The 21,515-nt window shown below is 42.9% G+C and overlaps 4 protein-coding genes and 1 non-coding gene across 8 annotated transcripts; 1 reads left to right on the top strand and 4 right to left on the bottom strand.

Annotated features, from left to right (window-relative positions):
- Nucleotides 1-408: 408 nt before the first annotated feature.
- On the top strand, nt 409-1,878 carry LOC121797838 (aquaporin TIP2-1-like). Its single transcript, XM_042196583.1, has 3 exons — nt 409-629; nt 924-1,174; nt 1,323-1,878. Exons 1-3 carry the CDS (start codon nt 503-505, stop codon nt 1,689-1,691), a joined length of 747 nt encoding a protein of 248 aa, XP_042052517.1. The 5' UTR covers nt 409-502; the 3' UTR covers nt 1,692-1,878.
- A 183-nt stretch (nt 1,879-2,061) lies between these two features.
- LOC121797841 (photosynthetic NDH subunit of subcomplex B 3, chloroplastic-like) lies at nt 2,062-3,559 on the bottom strand. The gene is made up of 6 exons (XM_042196588.1): nt 3,161-3,559; nt 2,962-3,072; nt 2,822-2,878; nt 2,664-2,726; nt 2,409-2,471; nt 2,062-2,271 (listed from the first exon to the last, which is right to left on the bottom strand). Exons 1-6 carry the CDS (start codon nt 3,386-3,388, stop codon nt 2,188-2,190), a joined length of 606 nt encoding a protein of 201 aa, XP_042052522.1. The 5' UTR covers nt 3,389-3,559; the 3' UTR covers nt 2,062-2,187.
- Nucleotides 3,560-3,849: 290 nt separating this feature from the next.
- Nucleotides 3,850-3,923, bottom strand: TRNAN-GUU. The gene has a single exon. It is a non-coding gene; the product is annotated as a tRNA-Asn (tRNA).
- A 172-nt stretch (nt 3,924-4,095) lies between these two features.
- LOC121797835 (tRNAse Z TRZ4, mitochondrial-like) lies at nt 4,096-10,002 on the bottom strand. Its single transcript, XM_042196580.1, has 12 exons — nt 9,329-10,002; nt 8,001-8,090; nt 7,835-7,879; nt 7,695-7,749; nt 7,520-7,563; nt 6,980-7,405; nt 6,618-6,886; nt 6,383-6,527; nt 6,247-6,294; nt 5,774-6,138; nt 5,073-5,679; nt 4,096-4,469 (listed from the first exon to the last, which is right to left on the bottom strand). The coding sequence occupies exons 1-12, from the start codon at nt 9,773-9,775 to the stop codon at nt 4,176-4,178; spliced, it is 2,835 nt and encodes a 944-aa protein (XP_042052514.1). The 5' UTR covers nt 9,776-10,002; the 3' UTR covers nt 4,096-4,175.
- Nucleotides 10,003-10,059: 57 nt separating this feature from the next.
- LOC121797840 lies at nt 10,060-20,906 on the bottom strand. 4 transcript variants are annotated; one of them, XR_006049976.1, is made up of 8 exons: nt 20,764-20,906; nt 20,071-20,421; nt 19,894-19,982; nt 19,636-19,792; nt 19,226-19,551; nt 10,869-10,987; nt 10,256-10,792; nt 10,060-10,188 (listed from the first exon to the last, which is right to left on the bottom strand). XR_006049976.1 is itself a non-coding variant. In XM_042196584.1 (7 exons), the coding sequence occupies exons 3-7, from the start codon at nt 19,898-19,900 to the stop codon at nt 10,681-10,683; spliced, it is 732 nt and encodes a 243-aa protein (XP_042052518.1). In that variant the 5' UTR covers nt 19,901-19,982; nt 20,071-20,421; nt 20,764-20,906; the 3' UTR covers nt 10,437-10,680. The 4 variants fall into 4 exon arrangements, 3 of the variants coding, with proteins under 3 accessions (XP_042052518.1, XP_042052520.1, XP_042052519.1); XM_042196584.1 differs by lacking the exon at nt 10,060-10,188 and having other exon boundaries at nt 10,437-10,792; nt 19,226-19,562; XM_042196586.1 differs by lacking the exon at nt 10,060-10,188 and having other exon boundaries at nt 10,437-10,792; nt 19,226-19,562; nt 20,071-20,150; nt 20,764-20,864.
- Nucleotides 20,907-21,515: the final 609 nt, after the last annotated feature.

A 21,515-nucleotide genomic window follows, 5' to 3' on the forward strand; every position in this document is an offset into this window, starting at 1 on the left:
AGACAATCGGACAATTCATATTTGACTTTTTTATAATAATTAGAAATTGTAACTATTACTATCCTAATTCAATATTTAGCTGTTAAATCATTTGGTGATGGTGCATTAAACTAAATTGGTTTACACAATTTGACAAAGTTAGAGTCACTATCAAAACCGTGACGAAATTAAAAGAAAACCATATAACACAGTTTACTTATGAACATTTTATCATTTCACAACAAAAAAAGAAACCTAATGGTCACGTAGTGGATAGAATTTTCCACGTAGGATGCATGCCCAGGGCAAATACTAACTCATAATGAAACGAAACTGATTAAAAATAAATAAATATAAATCTCATATTCGCACCCCCAAATTATTTAAATCAAACAATATGTGGACTTGGTAGTATATAAATGTGACATAGAAAGTGCCCCTTGTACCTCAAAAACATTCCAACATCTCCTTGTCTCTTCACTCTCTCACACCTCCTCCTCCTCCTCACAAGTGAATAAAGAAAATGCCGGGAATCGCTTTCGGTCGATTCGATGACTCATTCAGCGTCGCCTCAATCAAGGCTTATGTCGCCGAGTTCATCTCCACCTTGCTCTTCGTCTTTGCTAGCGTTGGCTCCGCCATCGCTTACAGTAAGTACTATTACACGTACATCCTCTCTCTATGGTAGCGAGCCTTAAGCCCCTACCAAATAATCATTCTTACTATAATGTTCTCATCAAAATAGTAGTATTTGTTATTTTTATATAAATCATTGCACAATTCCTATATAAAATTTTTTTTTGCGTCCACCCCTTATAAAAAAACAAATTATACATTAGCCCCTGTAAATTAAGCAAATTGATTAAATCCTAAATCATGCATGCATTCATGCAAAATGACTATTCCGATTTTGCTGATTTGTCTCCGTCACGTTGGTTAAACAGACAAGGTGACGGCAGACGCGGCCCTCGACCCGGCTGGGCTGGTGGCGGTGGCGGTCGCCCACGGATTCGCTCTCTTTGTAGCAGTTTCGATTGGAGCCAACATCTCCGGCGGCCACGTCAACCCCGCCGTCACCTTCGGGTTGGCCGTCGGCGGCCAGATCACCATCCTCACCGGAATATTCTACTGGATCGCTCAGCTCTTGGGCGCCATCGTCGCTTCTTTCTTGCTCTCCGTCGTCACCGGCGGTTTGGTAAGTCTAATTAAATAGTGATTCAATTATTAACCATAGTAAGAACTTATGAATAAATTGTGAAATTACTCTTTTGCCCTTGAAATTGTGACATAATGAGTTACTAGGACGGGCCAACAATTTATATCCCGAATTTGAAATGATGCAGGCGATCCCGACTCACGGGTTGGGTGCTGGAGTCGGAGCTGTCCAGGGAGTCGTGATGGAGATAATTATCACATTCGCGTTGGTGTACACTGTGTTCGCCACCGCAGTTGATCCCAAGAAGGGCTCATTGGGCACGATTGCACCGATTGCAATTGGGTTCATTGTGGGCGCCAACATTTTGGCTGCTGGGCCTTTCTCCGGTGGATCCATGAACCCGGCCCGGTCCTTCGGCCCAGCTGTGGCGAGCGGTGTCTACGACGGGATCTGGGTGTACTGGGTTGGGCCACTCATCGGTGGTGGCCTGGCTGGGGCGATCTACAGCAACGTGTTCATGCACCACGAGCATGCACCACTTTCGAGTGATTTCTAAGTGTGTACAATTTGTTGGCTGAATAATGATTTCTGGTTTGTCTGAGGACTAAAATGCAAAATCCCTTTGTAATAAAGGGAGTGGGAATCATTTTCCTTTTTCCTTTTTTAACTTGTTGAATTGGTTTGAATGTTGAAAATCCGTTTTTATTGATGAAATTGAAATGCTGAATTGGTTTGTGGAATGATTCCTTTGGAGTTGGTTTGATGGTCCCGTTTATGTGATGAATGCTTTTGGTACTTTTTATTTTTTTTTTTTCTCTCTCAATCATGAATATTTTAATTATTGAATTACACTCATCATCAAAATATATGAATTGTTAACTCTTGATAATAGTACAAAATAAAATACTAATAAAGTAAACCATAAATGTCTCAATAATGTTATGACTTTTTATTTCACCATACTTTTTTCCTTCACATCTAACTACAGATTTGAGAAACCCAAAATGAAAATTAAAAATATTATAAAAAGGAAAAATGGTAAAAAAAGATTTTCATATTTGCAAAACATCTTCAGGAAGCTCTTTTGCATAATTCCAGCTGTGAGCTTTCCATTCTGGAAGTTGTTGGATCACAACCTGCAATGAATTATCCATCAAAATTATGTTATTTATTTATTACTACTAATCATTTAAATTTTTTACTTGGTCTTTTACATCGAAGTAGAATCTTGCATGAATAAAATATGCAAATTGAGAAAGGGTAAATGACAAACCAGCCCTCTTGAATCTGGTTCACCAACAATCGCCTGACAGGCAAGTCTCCAATTTTTGGGCTTCTGAAATTACCCATAAAATAATAAAATTTAAACACATAAAAAGCACACTTCCTATAAAGTTGTTATACAAAAATATTCAGGACAAGAGCACAACACTCTCTGTTGCTCAATCAGAACGCGCCACACAAATTATTATTATTATTATTTTTAGTGTTTACTTCTTAGCCATGTGTAGTGCTAAAAATGGATTACCTTTTTAAGTTTTTCCTTCTCTTTTTCTGTTCGAGGGTTCAATAATTCCCTTCCTTCAACAACCTACTAACATTAAAAAACCAAAAATAAATAAGGAGGTAAAATGTTAAGCTAATTAATCTAGAATTAGATACTATTGAAAAATTAGATATTGTCACCTCAACCATACATGTAGCACAAGTTCCACCTCCCCCACAGTTTAGCAGAGGCCTAGACTGCAATCGGGATATCATATTTCAGTCTCGTATTTTATTTCATCACAAATATAAAAAATTAAATAAAATGGTTTATTTCTTACATATGGTCCATACAATTCAAGATTGTTATCAAGCATTATCTCTCTCAGTTTCTGCCCTCCACGGGCCTTCCGATAATGCACGTCTGGCGTTCCATCCGGCAGCAAAACCGACTGCGAAAATAATTAAAAATTTGAATAAATTAAAAAAAAAAAAGATTTTGAATTAAATATTTTTAGAAATTAAAAGAGAATTACTGACGTGGACGAATGCGAAGTTGACAAATGGAGGCTCGTCTTCGGGCAGGGATGGCAGGTCGGAGTCGGATTGGTCTGCAACGGTGGCCGTTTGGAGAGCTCTGAGTTTCTTGATTGTGGAGAAGTTGAGATGATTGGGCGGGTTGGATGATGGCAATTTTATGCTGAAATGGTGGGAGTTTGGGAAGAGTGAGGTGGTTGAGTTTTGAGGGTTGGGTTGAAGTAATATCATGTTAAGTGAGTAGTTATGCTTCGAATGAGCTTCAATGGCGTCGAGAAAGATTGGAAGGCAGGGGAGTTTGGGAGGAGAAGAAGATGATGCATGTTTGTTTGGTAGATAAGTTGGATCAATGTATGGTGGTTCTTATTCATCTCATCACTTTTCAGATATGGTGTGTGCTAATTTCTTCAAAGGTTAATAAGAAAACAAAAGTATCTCATATTGGTAAAGGAAAGGTAAAATTACTTCGGCTCGTAGGCACGAATTTGGTTAAGAGTCGTAGCAAAAGCGAGTCTTTACAGAACAATTGTCGTTATTTATGGACTCAAAATTAAGTGGAGGTATGAACCGATTAATGTCAACGAATTAATGGATAAGTGATTAGGAGTGAAATGCAACTCGAACCCCGATTTAGGTGTTTGTCTGAGTAAAATTTAAAACTTTAAAAATTGGAAAAATATATCCAACAAAAACGCTAGAAGGAGGGCTTGAACCTCCGACCTTGTGGTTAACAGCCACACGCTCTAACCAACTGAGCTATTCCAGCTTGTGCTTAATAGTTAGTTCATTATTATTATATGTTATAAAACAGATAAGCTTAAACTAGTATTACATTCAATAAGATTTTGGCCAAGACAACTTAATTTTCCAACTAATAAAGGCTTCATATTCGCTTTTGTTCCAAACCAAGGTGTTTACATCTTCAAAAACTATCAAAGTGAGATGAAAAAATAGTGGGTTCATTAAATGAGAAAAAATATCAAAGGTTAGCCAATAGCAACAAGTGCAGTATCTAAGCTTACACATCCTCAGATTCATCAACAATTATTTCATCTTTAAACAAAACTTTGAGATATGGCAGCACTCTTGGCAGCGCATGAACATCTGCTAAGTTGACGCTCATCATGTCGAATGCGATGCACGTTTTATGCATATGCGTTTCGTCGAACACCGGGATCTTCGGGTATCTCTGGCTGAAATGAGTCAGTATGATCCTATACGCACCCGCAGAGTCCCCCATTTCCACTGCCTCCATCGTCGTGCTGTGGTTCCGTGCCACCGCCTCGTCCACCATCGCGTCTTCGAAGGTCGCCTGCAAACAGGAGAGAGTCTGAGATAATAAGAGCATTCTAAAATAAGCATACTTCGGTACATCTAGATGCACGGTATATCTGTCTTAACTAAATTCTAATTAGGCAAGTGTGCACTGTACATTCAGATGCGTCGTACACATGTCTTAACAAAATTCTAATTGCTCAATACATCAGGATGCACAGTGCATCTTCCTTATTTAAACCCTGGCTAGAGACTAGTGTGCACCATGCATCCGGCCGCACGGTGCATCTTCCTTATTTAAACCCTGGCTAGAGACTAGTGTGCACCATGCATCCGGCCGCACGGTGCATTTTCCTTACCCTAAGTTCCATTTAGTCACAAGTGTGCACCATACATCCTGCCCGCACGGTGCATCTGCCTAACCTAAATTCCAACCTATAATCTGATTAGTCACAAGTGTGCGCCTTCCATCCGGCCGCACGGTGCATCTAGAATCACTGTACATCTGGTAGTTAGAGACAAGTGTTGCACGGTGCACCTGCCTTCACTAAATTCACTATAGAGACTAGTGTGCACCGTACATTCGGATCTAAATAAGTATTTGCCATGTAGAAGTAATAGTAGTAGTGTCATCACTTGCCTCGTGAATGAGCACGGTGGCGCCGTGGGCAGCCCTGACAAGTTCCGGGCAGGGTCTGGTGTCGCCTGAGTAGACGACTTTCCAGCCGGGAATGGTTTTACCAACGCTGTTGATCCTGCTCGCAGCTTGCAGCACGACGCCATAAGCTTGGAGGCAATGAATGACGGGGAAGCTCACCAGCGCTTCTAATCCGGCTTCTCTGAGAACCTTCTTCAGCGACTTCAGGTTTTGAGCAGCAGGACTTGGTGGCTTCGTCAAGTAGCTCCGCATGGGACTGCCTCGAGCAAACAGAGAAGAATCAACGTTCATGCTTGTGTGATTCGTAGGATTTCCTTCTTTCAAATCAAAAGCCTCCAATCCAGCTTCGGTTGTATGATAGCAGTCGAGAAACTGCATGTCCAGATCCTCGAGCCTCTGGTAGGCGTCGAGAAACCTCTTGAGCTGCCTCGGGCCAACGACGAGGGCTGGCTCGTGTGGTGATCCCTTCAATAGATCACGTCGTAGGGCAAGGATTCTTGCAAGGCCCGTGTGGTGATCAGCGTGGATGTGCGAAATCCAGATGCATTTCAGACCTCTTATAGCTTCGTCCGCACCTTGGACTCCGAATCTGCAACATATCAACGACACGGGGTAAGAGAAAGACGGTCCGGGAAGTAAAACTCGAACAACTCGAATGCAGAAAAAGGGTGCACACTGTTTACCTTCTCTTTAGCTGTCCCAAGCTTCCTTCACCACAGTCTAAGAGTATACTTCCTTTGGAAAATAAATTGATGAAAATAGAACTAACGTTTCGATACTTTGAGGGTTGTGAAGAACCAGTACCGAGAAGAACAATCTCCATGTCTTCTCTGGTTATATCTTCAAGACAGCTAGGGACAGCATCTTCGAGCAACCATGGTTCTTCGGTCATACTCGCGCAATCTGACAATAAACGAGCCGCATTCTCAGAGGCGTCTCTAGCCTCCGGAATTTCTGTCAGTAGCTCTTGAATGATCTCAGAATGAGATGATAGATTTGGTATACTTGATCTGTCGAGCCCCAGATTGGCGTAGGGACGCAGATGAAACTATCATCAATGAGTATAAATGAGCTACAATTGCTTTATTTTGTAAGGCAAGAAACAACATGTATCCGATGCAAGAAAAAAAGGATATCGTAGTAGAGATTTGCATACCTTGAGAAGATTCTCAGCCGAAATCTGATGGTTTTCCAACAAGAGATCCTGGGATAGAACCGAGATTACGATTAAAAAGCAGAGAATCGTCTAAATAGGAAACAATCGCATGATTTGAAAATATTGTAACGCGTACCTCATGTGATGCCTGCACCTCGGATGGTAAACCCATGTTCGGCAGTGTCCAGAAACCCGGAGACGGGAAAAACTGAGGGCTCAAATAGTTCAGACGAGCTGTGAGTCTAGCACTTGCTTTCAAAATCGGCAACTGTATATTTTTCCTGCAGCTCCAACAGGTCAAACATGAATAAGTAGTCGAAGCAACGAAAATCCAGATAGTCGGGTAAGAAAAAAATTTTAGAGAAACCAACATTTGATGTCCTGCCATTATATGCTCAGCTGCTCCAAATTTCAACATCCACGTTCGGTAATCATCTGTCCGAGTGACGCTCAGGGGAGTCAGATGAACTACGCAATTCACAATCTTGGAACCTTCATTTACCTCATTCGCTGTATCTACATAATACGGGGCAAGGCATTGTATGGTCAGCAGATCCCGGAAATGCGACAATGTTGGGCAGTCGACCAGCAGGACAATAGGACCTGGAACAGATGGACCCATGACGTCACTTGGGTGTACCTGAATATCACACCACATGGGAAACAAGGCTGAAATACGAAGAAGATTGAAAGCCGAAAACTAAAAAAGATATAAGCTTTAAGCAATATCTACCATGATATCTAGACTATCCGACTTCACAGGATTACCAAGTTGCAGCTCGCGGTAGTTTGGGCCAGGTCTTAATCCGAGAGCAGCAGCCTTTTTAGGGTCAATTTTTCCCTTAATCTCTGGTAATTCACAAATATAAATAACAGAAAGATCACCCGGCTTCGTAGCATTCGTAGTAGGTTCAGGAGAGCTTGGTTTGTGAGAATTTTCGCCTTGAGACACTTCCTTATTCGGTCTCAAGAGTATTGCAGATATTTTGACCACTTCATCATCAATTAGAACAAAGGGATTATCCAAGCTCTGCAGAACCATACTCGGTGATCCAGGCGATGGCCCAAAGCTACGCGTATGAACCATGGCAGCATTGGGGATGAACGATTTCATAGCATCAAGCAAATACTTTAAATCGGAGGGGCCCCACATATTGACCTTCAGCGCAGAGAACAATTATGATTAATTTTCCACAATCGCGATTTAACTAAGTTTACTACCATAAGTTACACAAAATACAGATACACATCATTGTAAGTAAATAATACTTACGGACATTCCTTCGTCTCCCATGCCCGCAAGAGTCAATAAGAGACCTGTAGTGAACAAGTAAACGTTGTAACTTCCAGTAACATATTTTAATACTATGATTCTATCACGGAAAGTTGGCCTAGAATCACATGTATCTGTAAAATATTCGCCACATAAAACGAAATAAGGTAGTTACCTGGAAGTCCACCGGTGGTTTCTGAGCAGACACGTGAGAGAAATATGTGATCAATCTGCAGAAAACACATAAAGAAGTGTAACAATCTGCAGAATTGCTAAAAAGAGAACAAGCTACATGGATGTCCATCAAAAAGATACCTTCGACAATTTTATCTTATGCTCAGTGCAGAAGCGTTGAAGTCCCTGGAAAGAAATATAAGGAAATTATGTCCAGAAAACAGTTCACTATCTAAAAAAACAGCTCCACTAAATTTATTATCTCGGGGTACCAACTAAAAATCTAAACAAGATCGAGTTAGCTCACTTCTCCAGCATTAAATATAAATCTTTGCTTGTCAAAAAACAGCAGGACTGCTGGGGATGTGTCTTGTGTATCCATTCCAGTTCCAAGGATCTGCAAGATAAATGGACAAACTGAGCGATACAAAAGCATAATATTCATTAAAAAAAGTGCACAAGATAGACCATACTCTTAAATATAATAGCACCGAAAAGAAAAGGAAAATGACACACATAAGTAAAAACGTATGGCTGAAGTATAATTGAAAGAAATTGGACTTTCATGGTGTGGCCTCTCGACATAGGTTTAAATGACGAGAACAATAAATTGTCCTTTTTCTGTGACTAACTCATCCGAGCATAACTCATTTTGCTCCCTTGTGGACCTTCAGTTTGTACAAAAGGAACTTCACATATAAACTCGGGTACCTTCCTCCCATGTAACAACTGGGAAAACCTTTTCGAATCTCTTTCATATACAGTATTGTCCCTTAGAGATTCTCTCCCACGTCATAGCTACCTATTCTTTTTAGCTGCAAAGTTCCCTCTTATAGATTGAGAGAACCATTATCTCAACGAGTGTAAAATTCGGAGCTCATTGAAATCTCCACACTGGGATTGTGGAATGACATTTATATATACACATTTCCTCACTTTCGCTTAATTAATGATTCTCATGTATGTATTTAAGCATTCCTTAGCATCGAAAGAGCTAAAAGCAACAAAATCTTAGCACATACAATGAAATATCCTATTTTATCTTATTGAATCCTCGATTTGTCCCACGATCAATTTTCATATTGCTACAGTCTCAAACCTCCACGGACGTATCCATGATGGAACACCCAAAACCAAAAGGTCTCAACATCTCAGAAAAATTTAAAAACCACAGCCAAACTATCTACACGCTCAAATAGGCCAACGAAAAGATGCTATGCTTTTCCACTATAGCATAAATGCCATTTTTACAATCCAATCCATAGCAGTAAAAAGGGCATTAGATGTCCCAAGAAACATCTCGAACTATAGTGTCGGAACGAACAACAAAATCCTAGTATAATATAGCAATCTTAAATAGCCTGGCTCTGCATTAATCTCTAAACAACATTCAAGATCCTTAAGAATACCTAATTCAAATTAATCATCGTTGAAACACAAGAAACATGTTAAGTCCTTCAATTTTCACACTCCAATAAAGTGATTACAGAACACAAGAAAAAACATTAAGTCCATGAACAGAAAAATCAATCTGAACAAAACAATCAACATTTCATCCAAGCAACATACAGAAATACCACAGAAAGAAACAAAAAAAAATCAAAACAAACAAACAAAATTACTATTTGGCTTTACCTGCACATAAGCAATGGTATTAGCAGGATTGAGCGTCCGAACTTTGAGCTGCAGCTTTTTCGGCCTATCGCTCTCATCCCTTCCTTCCGCCCTCTTTTTATTAAACCCGGCGCTTCTTTCTCTCTCCTCCATCGCCAAGACACCGCCTTTTTCACTACCACTATCCATTTTCTTAACAGTCTCTCTCAAACTACTTTTGTTTCTGCTAAATGGGCGCGAATTCCTGTTTTCATTTTTTGAACTATGCTGTTTCTTTGAATAGGAGGAGAAGGTAGCGAAGAGGGGCGGGGATTTGCGATTTCTGAGGTGGGTTTTGAGTGAAAAGGGGAAAGAAGCGGAAAAGGAGAGATTTTGAGGGAGGTGAAAAGAGGCGGCGGCGGAGAGAGGGTGGCGGTAGCGGTGTTTGGCGGAAGAGAGGAGGAGGCGGAGGTTTGTAGTTTGAGGCATCTTTCTTATTTATTGGTTTTGGATTTGATTTTTGAAGGGTTTAAGGGGGAAAATACGAGAAATTTCGTTATTTGAGATTCATTACGCTGACCTTTCGAAATTAGAGGTTAATTTCACTAACCTTTCAGAATATGGGATCGAGGCGTGCGTATTTTTCAGAACGAGGGATTTCCGATTTTTAATCTTTTTTCTTTTCTTTTTTCCTATTATTTATTTTCCATCATTTATAAATGGACTAAACTGGTGTAGTGAGCAAACCCCGAGATTACATCGTAGCATATGGTGAAAACTGTATATAAGAACATTTCCTTTTCTGCCTGAATCGGGTGGCTCTTCGATCTCCTCCCTTCTTGGAAAAACTGAGAGTCGTAGGAAGCAAATAAGTCGAGCCACCTAATCTCATCGATGATCACCTGTCAAACAAGTAAATCTGAGCCCTGATTTACACCATGGCTTGAAACCAGTGCATGAAGAACTCACCTCCATCCAGGGGCGGACCTAGCGTGTGCCAAGCCACCGCTCCAGCGGGGGCTTGGCCGGCGGTCTCAAAACCCCACCATCACACCATGGTCACAAATTAGTATATTTTAAATATAATGAGTGATCACTAAATAAATTAACACTTAACTAACATAAATATATTAATTAAATACTCTAATTCTTACTTAAAATATAATAGTGTAAGTAGTTTGGTATGAGTCAAAATACAAAATTGCAAGTAACACGGGACAGATGGAGTACTAAACTTCATAATTTGAATGAATATTATCGCATATAAAAATATTTTTGCATTTGAAATTCATTATTTATTTGTGTTTTTATCATTTTATAAATTTATAAAAACAAGTAGGAAAGGTAAGATTTTTTTAAATACTGCTTTAAATATATATTTTATTTTTAAAATTTCAGCACGGGCTTATTTGGATTTCTAGTTCCGTCCCTGCCTCCATCAGTAGCTGATAGACCGACAGTGCCGAGAATTCTAGATATATAGCGAGGACACCGCACTCCAAGTAACTGCGAAAGTAAAAATTCTCTACTTCAGTGTATTTGATCAAAAACGAGACGAACATATAGAGATGAACTATATAACCTTATAAAATCTTTAACTTGTTCATCGGTATCCTCGATATTGTGCCGCGACAAGAACAACCGAGATTCTCTTCCTAGATACGAAAATAGTGCTAGAGTAGCCAAAGTTTTCTCTTCAACCTATCAAGAAAGCCTTACTATTTAGAGCAAAATTTCTATAATTTGAAAACAATTTATGATAAATGATGAATCCGCGAATTTCTGATGTTAGTGAATGCAGGAAAATACAGATCACGACACAAAGAATTTACGTGGTTCGATTTACTGAAGTAAATCTACGTCCACGGGAAGAAAAGAGGGCAGAGTTGTATTGCTTGATCTGTTTTCTACAGCTTACAAATACAAACTTGCTATATGGTGTTTTATCTCTAGAGAGCTTAACCCTTTTCTATCTGATCTAAGTTCTATTTATACATTGAACTAAGATCGTGGCTTGCATCACCACTAATGATGGTTGTGGATGTCGTGGAGGTCGTGGAGGTCCTGCATGTAGCGTAGGTCATGGCCTACGATCGTGGCCTGAGCTGACACCACGAGGTAGTGGGTGTGTTGGAAGTTGTGGAAATCCTGTATGGGTCCACTAACTCCTTGTTCGGTCGAATATTGAGACCGAACTGCTTTGGTTGCCGATCTGAGAGTAGAGCTTGATGCCGACCTGAGAGCAGAGTTTGATTGGTTGGCTTACACCGAGCTGTAGGCTGGGGCCGAGCTCTTTGGTTGTGCCGAACTGAACTCTTTAGTCATGCCGGACTGATACTCTTTAGTCATGCCGAACTGATACTCTTTCTTGGGCTTTAGGCTGACGGGCCGTCATTGCTGTTGGGCTTGTTTAGTACGCACCCCATCACTACCCCCCCCGAAGGGCGAAGTGAATCACTTCGGCGAAGTGAGTCACTTCGGCATTCTGGATAAAGGCAAGGGGGAGGCTGATGTCAGGGGACGTGCCTTGCACGTGACTGCATTAAATGCGACAGTAAAATCCGGCCGTTGAATCCTGAAAAGGTGGGATTCGAAACGGTGCGACGATTTTGAAATCTTCGCCGGATCTGATAAATACCTCCTTTCTTCATCATTGAAGCACTTTTGCGACTGCTTCTTCTGCACTCTCTCTTTTTAGCGAAAAAATTTCTCTCCGCTTTCAAGAATCTCTTCAGACTTTCTTCACCTTCAAAAAGTAAGAAAAATGTCTTCTTCTTCTTCGGAGTCGGGTAGCGGTAGGAGAGGCGGTAAGGGGTCTTCTGGCCGGAAAGAGTCCGGGGAGAAGACCGTAGAGTATTTCCATAGTATTTTGAGTAAGGATACTGTGATATCCCTACCCGAAAAATACTTTTTTCCTGGGGGGAAGGCGGTGGTACCTGACGGTGATCATAGGGCTGACTCCCCGCCGGAGGGTTACGCCACCGTGTACGAGGCCTGCTTAGAATGCGGGCTTCGTTTCCCTTTTCCCCCTGCCTTTGTAGAGCTGCTAGATTTTTTTCAACTCCCTTTAGGTCAGGTGACTCCGAACTCTTGGAGGCACTTATCGGCTTTTGCTGCCGAACTGCGTAGGCTAGATAAGGATCTGTCTCTGAGGGCAATCCTTAATTTTTTCCAGTTTAAGAGGAAGGGATCTTGGTTTTACTTGGTCCCTTTACAGCCTTTTAGGGCCTTTTGTAAAACCAAATGGCCGAAATGGCAAAATCGCTTCTTTTTTTATAATAGGACCGCGGCTCCTAGTTTTCCCTGGAGAGGGCCGAAGTCCGTTATCCGTCATCCTCGGCCTGAACCGTTGGACGAGCTCGATGGCGAGCTCAATAAGATTCCCATAGTTAGGAAACAATACACGGAGTCTGAGCTCGTCAAGGGCGACGTCGTGTTCGACATCTCGTCTTCGGACGAAGAGGCCGGGGGTGAGGATTTCTCTTTATCTTTATGCTCTACTGCTTTAACGAAGAAAACTAACCTTGTTTTCTTGCTTTTTGGCAGTGTTCATGCTGAATAAGGTTAGCCGCAAATCCTCCGAGCTTAAGGAGCCGGAGAAAGAGAAGGCTACCAGCTCGGCGCCTGATGCCGAGAAGAATCCGAAGAGGCAAAAGACCTCTTCGGGTCCAAAGAAGCCGGAGTCGACTTCGGCAAGTAGGAAGGGGAAGACCCAGAAGCCCCCGAGAGCGCCAGAGAAAGACGTGGTCTTGGCGCCTCCTTCGGAGCATATCTGTGAGCCATTTTTATGGCCCACGGACTTCGCCGAGGTGAATTGTCTTCTTGATTCTTTGGCTTGGCTTCTGTCCTGTATTTTTGGTGCCCTCTGTTGACTTTTTTGCTTATCCATTTTCAGAGGAACGATATGCTCTCCAAGCTCGTCGCCGTCGAACTCTCCAAAGCGTCCAACGACTATGCTGAGATGCAGAGGAAATTGGCGGCTGCTTGTCACCGGGCCGAGCAGGCTGAGGCAAACTTTGAGAAAGCCAGAGCTGCTAGGATTTCGGCCCAGGATGAAGCTCAGTTTGCCAAAAACCAGCTCGTCATCCAGCGAGAGCAGACGAAACGGAGGGATGCTGCCGCCGTGGTTGCCCAGGGGGAGGGTCTCCGTGTTTACACGGAGAAACTCTTTTTGAGCGGCCAGTTCTCGGCCTTTGTCGGTAGTCTGGTAAGGCTAATTACCGATAAGGGCGAGCAGGGGGCCGACGTCGTGCTGCCTCTGTACAGCCGAGAGATAGCAGCTCGGCTTCAGAATCTGCCGCTCCTTGAGGAGCTCGCTTCATCCTCGGTCCTGCTTTCTGCAGACCGAGTCCGGAGTTGTCGAGCTGATCGGGACGAGAACCTGGAGGCTATCTTTGCCTCCGTGGGACCCGTTTCACCCGCTTCGACTTACAACGGAGAGGGTGAGGCCGAGCCGCTGGAGCAGGAGGTCGGTGATAAGCAGGCCGATCAGGAGGCGCAGCAGATCGGCTACGGTGGCGCCGAGCAGGCTGGGGAGAGCAAGGAGGCAGAGGCTGAAGCTGAAGCAGATAAGGAGAAGGAAGCTGAACCTCACCGAGAAGGCGGAGACGAAGCTAGCGAAGTATGATTTCGTCTCCCTTCTCTTAGTTTAGTTTCTTCCTTTATGTAAAATGGCCTTGAAGCCCTCCTTGTATAGAAAAAATTTTTTCTTATGAATGAAAAAATTCTTCTTTCTGCTCTTGTGTCTTCGTATAGCCTTTCGTACTCTCTTACTCCTGTTGTGGTTTACTACCTGCTCGGTAAGCTGAAATGCCGAACTGACGTAGCTGCTTTGTATTCTTGACTCTCAAGGAGCTGGAGGTACTTCACTGGAAGCGGCTATACTCTTCGGCTTTAGACGAAGCTGAGAAAAGAGCTATAGCTGACCAGATGAAGAATGACGAACTCTTGGCTCGTTCAATGAAGCTGGAGGCCGATAATAGGGACTTAGAGTCCGAAAAGAAAGATCTGGAGGCCGAGCTGAACACTGCCGTGGCTGAGAGGACTGCGTATGAGGATTTCATCAGCAGGCGCGGGGGAATGACCATCTCAGAAGTTCAGGAACGAGTTGACGAACTGTGAGAGGAATATCATGTACTCCGGAGGAACAATGCGCTGGAGAGCTCGGCTTGCCAACAAGTTGTGAAATCATTGCGGCGCTGGGCTTCTCGGTACGACATCGTTCTTTCCCGGCGTCCTCCAATCGAGAGATTCCTTAGGCATTTCCCGCCAACAGATGTTCATACTCCAGCTCAAACCCTTGATTCACTTGCTCAAAACCGTACTCCAAGTCAGCAACGAACTCTGGAACAGCCGGAAACGTCAAGACGAGAACAGGCTGAAGTTCGTAGAGGAGCTGTGATTATGAGTGAGCAAGATCAACAAATGCTTCGTGAAGAGACTCTTCGCCGCCGAGGTGCTAGGGCTTCCCGGGCTCAGAGAAGAGGTGGCAGGTCGATTAGAGCATCTCGTCGACCTGCTTATTCTGCAGCTGCCTGGAACGCCCGAACTCAGCTTCACGAGGATTTTGTGAATAGATGGCTCAACTTTAGCAACCCTGGACAGTAGAATAGTCCTTTGTAATAGCGTAACGCCATCTTGTAGGGTAGCGGAGTTGTGTGCCGAACAAGATTTGAAAATGAAATTTTGTTTTCGCTTCTAACACTGTGTATTTACTGCTTAGCGAAAAAATTTCATCGTACTTGTCCTCGGTCTTATGAAGTAAACTTCTTTGACCGGACTTGTCTTTGGTCTGATGAAATAAACATCTTTGACCGGACTCGTCTTTGGTCTGATGAAATAAACATCTTTGACCGGACTCGTCTTTGGTCTGATGAAATAAACATCTTTGACCGGACTCGTCTTTGGTCTGATGAAATAAACATCTTTGACCGGACTCGTCTTTGGTCTGATGAAATAAACATCTTTGACCGGACTCGTCTTTGGTCTGATGAAATAAACATCTTTGACCGGACTCGTCTTTGGTCTGATGAAATAAACATCTTTGACCGGACTCGTCTTTGGTCTGATGAAATAAACATCTTTGACCGGACTCGTCTTTGGTCTGATGAAATAAACATCTTTGACCGGACTCGTCTTTGGTCTGATGAAATAAACATCTTTGACCGGACTCGTCTTTGGTCTGATGAAATAAACATCTTTGACCGGACTCGTCTTTGGTCTGATGAAATAAACATCTTTGACCGGACTCGTCTTTGGTCTGATGAAATAAACATCTTTGACCGGACTCGTCTTTGGTCTGATGAAATAAACATCTTTGACCGGACTCGTCTTTGGTCTGATGAAATAAACATCTTTGACCGGACTCGTCTTTGGTCTGATGAAATAAACATCTTTGACCGGACTCGTCTTTGGTCTGATGAAATAAACATCTTTGACCGGACTCGTCTTTGGTCTGATGAAATAAACATCTTTGACCGGACTCGTCTTTGGTCTGATGAAATAAACATCTTTGACCGGACTCGTCTTTGGTCTGATGAAATAAACATCTTTGACCGGACTCGTCTTTGGTCTGATGAAATAAACATCTTTGACCGGACTCGTCTTTGGTCTGATGAAATAAACATCTTTGACCGGACTCGTCTTTGGTCTGATGAAATAAACATCTTTGACCGGACTCGTCTTTGGTCTGATGAAATAAACATCTTTGACCGGACTCGTCTTTGGTCTGATGAAATAAACATCTTTGACCGGACTCGTCTTTGGTCTGATGAAATAAACATCTTTGACCGGACTTGGTTTGTGTTCTAATTTGGCGATTTTTGTCGCCGGGATCGAACTTTCCCTTGTCCTAATTCGGCGAGTTTTATCGCGTGGATCGGACTTTCCCAGTTAACCGAAGTGGTCTTATGCAGTAAACCTCTTTGACTAGACATGGTCGTCCTCGGTCTTATGAGGTAAACTTCTTTGACCGAACTTGGTCGTCCTAATTCGGCGAGGTTTATCGCGTGGATCGGACTTTCCCTTATTGCAGTTCGTTTCAGACGAAGTGCTTATTTCTTAAGCCGAATTGTGGTCTTGTATCTTCCTTAGAAGCTTGGACTTCACAATCGTTGGCTTATTGCAGTTCGTTTCAGACGAACTGCTTGTTTAAGCTGAATTGTGGTCTTGTATCCTCTTCAGAAGCTTTGACTCACAATCGTGGGCTTGTTGCAGCTCGTTTCAGACGGACTGCTTGTTAAGCTGAATTGTGGTCTTGTATCCTCTTTAGAAGCTTTGACTCACAATCGTTGGCTTGTATATGTTCTAAGAAGGGGATCAGCCTTCGAAGAACAAGATTCCTCAGTAACATTTGTAAGAGACGACACGCACATAGACAGACAAAACGCACAGACAAAACGCACAGAGACGAACAAAGACCAAGCAAACCAAAGAAAGCACATTGACCGAACAGGACACAAGACTGACTGACCGGACTGTCTCTTACAAATGGAACTTTTTGAGGTTGGAAACGTACCATGTTCGGGGTACTTGTGCTCCTGACACGTGAGTCGATTTGTAAGACCCTTTGCCGAGGACTTCTGACACCCGATATGGACCTTCCCATGTGGGTTCGAGTTCGCCCAGCTTTTCTGCTCGGCTTACTTCGTTGTTTCTCAAGACGAGATCTCCCACTTGAAATTGCAGCTTCTTCACCCTTTGGTTGTAATACCGGGCTACTTGCTCCTTGTACTTGGCTGCTTTTATGCATGCCAATTCTCTTCTTTCTTCGGCAAGATCTAGCTCGGCTCTCAGTCCGTCCTCATTCAGTTCTGCTGAGAAATTGAGTTCGGGGACTGGGTACGCCGATCTCAACCGGAATCTCGGCTTCAGTGCCGTACGCCATCGAGTTCGGCTCTGGAGTGACTTCGGTCATTTCGCCTGTCTCTGACTCCGGCTGCTGTGATTGCTATGCTTGATGGTGCCGAGCTGATTGCTCGGCACTTTTTTAAGCGCAATCTGCAAACTCTTGCTCTTTTTTGATCACCTCGGATGACCGCTATCCCTCCTTTAGTGGGGAAGGTGTTCGGCGAGGATGCCTCTGATCGCTATGACCGGGCTTCTTTTTGTCTTCTCTAGATGAGCTGTCTAAAGACCGTTTTCGACGGTCTGCCTCATCGGCACGAGAAAACTGGTCCGCAATGTCCCACATCTCTTGAGCTGTTTGCGGACTGCATTCCACGAGCTTTCTGTAGAGAGCTCCGGGCAGGATTCCATTTTGGAATGCCGAAATGACAAGTAGATCATTGAGATCATCTACTTGTAGGCATTCCTTGTGGAATCTCGTCATAAAGTCGCTGATCTTTTCGTCGCGACCTTGACGTATAGAAAGCAGCTGAGCCGAAGTGATTCGGGCTTCCGCTTTCTGAAAGAACCTCCTGTGGAAGGCATCCATTAGATCTCGGTAAGATCTAATGCTTCTTTGGGGGAGGCTATCGAACCACCTTCTTGCGTTCCCGATGAGCAGCTCGGGAAACAGCTTGCACATGTGGACCTCGTTGAGACCCTGGTTCGCCATGTTATATTGATAGCGGCCCAAGAAATCATGAGGATCCACGAGTCCGTCATAGGTTATCGACGGAGTTCGGTAGTTCTGTGGTAGGGGAGTTCGGGTAATATCGTCCGAGAACGGAGTCCTCAATGCTCCGTACGTGGCGAACCCGACATTTCTTCGGTATGGAGGAGATGGAGTTCTCCTGTGATTCCGGTACCGAGGATTCTTTCTCCTGGAAGACATGACACTACTGCGGTAGTGACTGTCTCGTATGGAGGGAGAGGGAGAATCCGCCGTTTTCGTCTCCGGCTGCTTTTGGCTTTTTTGCAGGAAGGTTAAGAATTCCTCCTGCTTTTCAGCCAAAAACAGCTTGACAGCCTCGTTCAAATCGGGCTGCTGGGAAGACTCAGTGGGACGATTTTTGGAGCGGCTTGTTCCTCCGCCATGAGAACTGGTGGTGGATTTATCCCTAGGCTGTTTTCCAGACCTATGGGATGGATTGGCTTCCTCCTGGTTCTCACGGGCAGGAATACGGGTACTCTGCGATCTGGTATGCATTTTTTTTGGTGGAAAAAATGGTCAAAAATTCGCTTTATCACAAATTTGGTTCTCTGGTTCCCACAGACGGCGCCAGTGATGAATCCGCGAATTTCTGATGTTAGTGAATGCAGGAAAATACAGATCACGACACAAAGAATTTACGTGGTTCGATTTACTGAAGTAAATCTACGTCCACGGGAAGAAAAGAGGGCAGAGTTGTATTGCTTGATCTGTTTTCTACAGCTTACAAATACAAACTTGCTATATGGTGTTTTATCTCTAGAGAGCTTAACCCTTTTCTATCTGATCTAAGTTCTATTTATACATTGAACTAAGATCGTGGCTTGCATCACCACTAATGATGGTTGTGGATGTCGTGGAGGTCGTGGAGGTCCTGCATGTAGCGTAGGTCATGGCCTACGATCGTGGCCTGAGCTGACACCACGAGGTAGTGGGTGTGTTGGAAGTTGTGGAAATCCTGTATGGGTCCACTAACTCCTTGTTCGGTCGAATATTGAGACCGAACTGCTTTGGTTGCCGATCTGAGAGTAGAGCTTGATGCCGACCTGAGAGCAGAGTTTGATTGGTTGGCTTACACCGAGCTGTAGGCTGGGGCCGAGCTCTTTGGTTGTGCCGAACTGAACTCTTTAGTCATGCCGGACTGATACTCTTTAGTCATGCCGAACTGATACTCTTTCTTAGGCTTTAGGCTGACGGGCCGTCATTGCTGTTGGGCTTGTTTAGTACGCACCCCATCAATAAACTTAAACAAAGATGTCATTTTATCCATCTCTTCCAATGTAACAACGATTCTTGATCGAAAGCAATTCAGTTGTAAGGGTACTTGGCCGGGAACAGGGGAATACCTTGTTAGAAAGATCGTGTCTTCGCTCGATAACACTCTCTCTTTCGAGTGCTGCAGAAAGTTTTCTATGAACCAACCCAATCCAAAATTCTATGTCTACACTACTCTTACTCGGGAGGACTCTACTTCCGAAATGAGACAGGAAATCCTCCTCGAATCCAGCCTCAGTTGCCAAGCTGTGCAATTTCTCAAGAGACACGAGATCGCTTGCCATGGTCATAAGCTCTACCAGCGTTTGGTCGATTGAGCTTGACAACGAGGAGCACGAAATCCGGCCAGAACCAAGCTTTCCAATAGTGGCACAGCACGTGATAGCCATGATCGTTCCTGCAATACCACTGAGTAATTCGCGTATCAGATTTTATCCTTGACTATTCACAGCAGATCAGTTTTTAAGAACTCTGTTGCAACCTTCCCGCGTATTCTGCTGACCATTTCTTGAACAAAGGCATAAAGCATCCAGCAATGCGCAGCAGTTCCACCACTCGGAACCATTTTACCAATTTTGGATCCCTCACGTCTAACTGACTCTCTGTACGCCCTTGAAGTAAATCTATACTCGAGCAGGCTGACAAACATAAAAGAAACTGATTTTGTTAGTCATCCATACAAAATAAGGTGCATATAGTGATAAATGGATAGGCAAACGAAAACTCCTCCTCGACTTACATCTCATTCACCGGGGAATTGTTGGAGCGATTGGGAGAGAGAAACGGTTCGACTTCCATAGCTGCTTTCAGCAATGCATAAGCTGCAGCCTGGATAAGCAAGCTATAAAATCAATCTAATCCAACTACTTCCCACTTCCACAGATCGAAAGGCGAATAATGTTACTAGAGACGACACCTGATAAGCAAGGTGTTTATGCCAGGCGTGCACATCCACGCCATTGCAAGCGGTGGACCGGTTCCAGCCACTTCAAGACTCTGCATTGCAAGGGAAAAGCTTCTAGCAGATTCATGCAACACCCGAACAAGATACTCAACGCGGTTAAACTCCACTTGGCTACCCTGAGACTCGAGCACGGATAAATCATCCTCGAAACTAGAGCCACACGGGGATGCCACCGGGGATACTGCCCCGGGGGGAATCCATTTCGACAAAAAGGCTGTGAAGAACCATTCTTCACACTAATCTTTGATGCAAAATGTGAATTAAACTTGAGATTTAACCTATCCTCCAAAAAAAGCAGCTTTTCTGCAGCATTCAAATGGGGAAAAAGGAATGAACTTTACACATCAATCAATCCCCCACAAGATTCCTAAAGCAACTGAAAAACAACCCTTCCAAAAATCAAGGATCACATAAGCATAAATGTTCAATCAAAATTGTTAACCTAAAAATTCAAACAAATCCTAAATCAATCTTCTACAATTCTTGATTTCTATTAATAGCATAGGATTAGGAAAAGAAACAATCTTGACACAGCATAGTCAACCGATCTCCATTGCCAAATCTTGACTTAGTACTAAATATATACACATAATCATTTTCAATGTGTGTGTGTGTGTGTGTGTGAGAGAGAGAGGGGGATCTTACAGATTGAAGAAGGTGGAGGATCGAAGGGAATAGGAGAATGCCATGGAAATGCAGAAAGGGGGAAGAAAGCAGAGGGGGTTAGTGGCCCTTTATCAAATCACAGCAAGAAATTATTTTTATTTGAAAAAAAAATGATATGGAGGAAAGGAAGCAGATGAAGAACAAAAGTCATAGTAAATTAGTAATGTTCTCCCGCCAGGACTGCAGTCAAGTTAGAGTCGATCAACAACCATCGTTTTCAATTTTAACTCTTGCACTAAATTTTGCTGCTGTCTTAGCACCCATTATTAATTCCTTTTCACATTTTATTGACAAATTGTAAATAGCTATATAAGTTAAAATTGTAATTTGACAATGTAAATTTAATAATTTCTCGTAATGACATTGTTCCACGTCTCTCTCTTCAAAATATTCTGCGGATGGGGACGTTTTAGGCTGGTCTTTAGGAAAAATTATTATGTTGTTGAATTATGGCGATTTTTGATAGTGATATAACAATGAAATTAGGAAAGTTTTGAAGAATTGAGTTTGTGCTATAAATAGATTTGAAAATAAAACTGATAATATGAATTTTTTATTTTACTTATTAATAGGATAGCTCAGGTAGGAGGCACCCAAAGTTTGACTGTCATCTTAGTTTGATATTTTCTCAATAAATTCATAAGGTGGATTTCAATTGAGAACTATTGTTGATCTTCAATTTCGAAGGTTAAGATAAAAAGAAATAGGAAAAAGCTTTCCTAAATCGCAAA

The sequence above is a fragment of the Salvia splendens genome, chromosome 4 (genome assembly GCF_004379255.2).
Source record: "Salvia splendens isolate huo1 chromosome 4, SspV2, whole genome shotgun sequence".
NCBI lineage: Eukaryota > Viridiplantae > Streptophyta > Magnoliopsida > Lamiales > Lamiaceae > Salvia > Salvia splendens.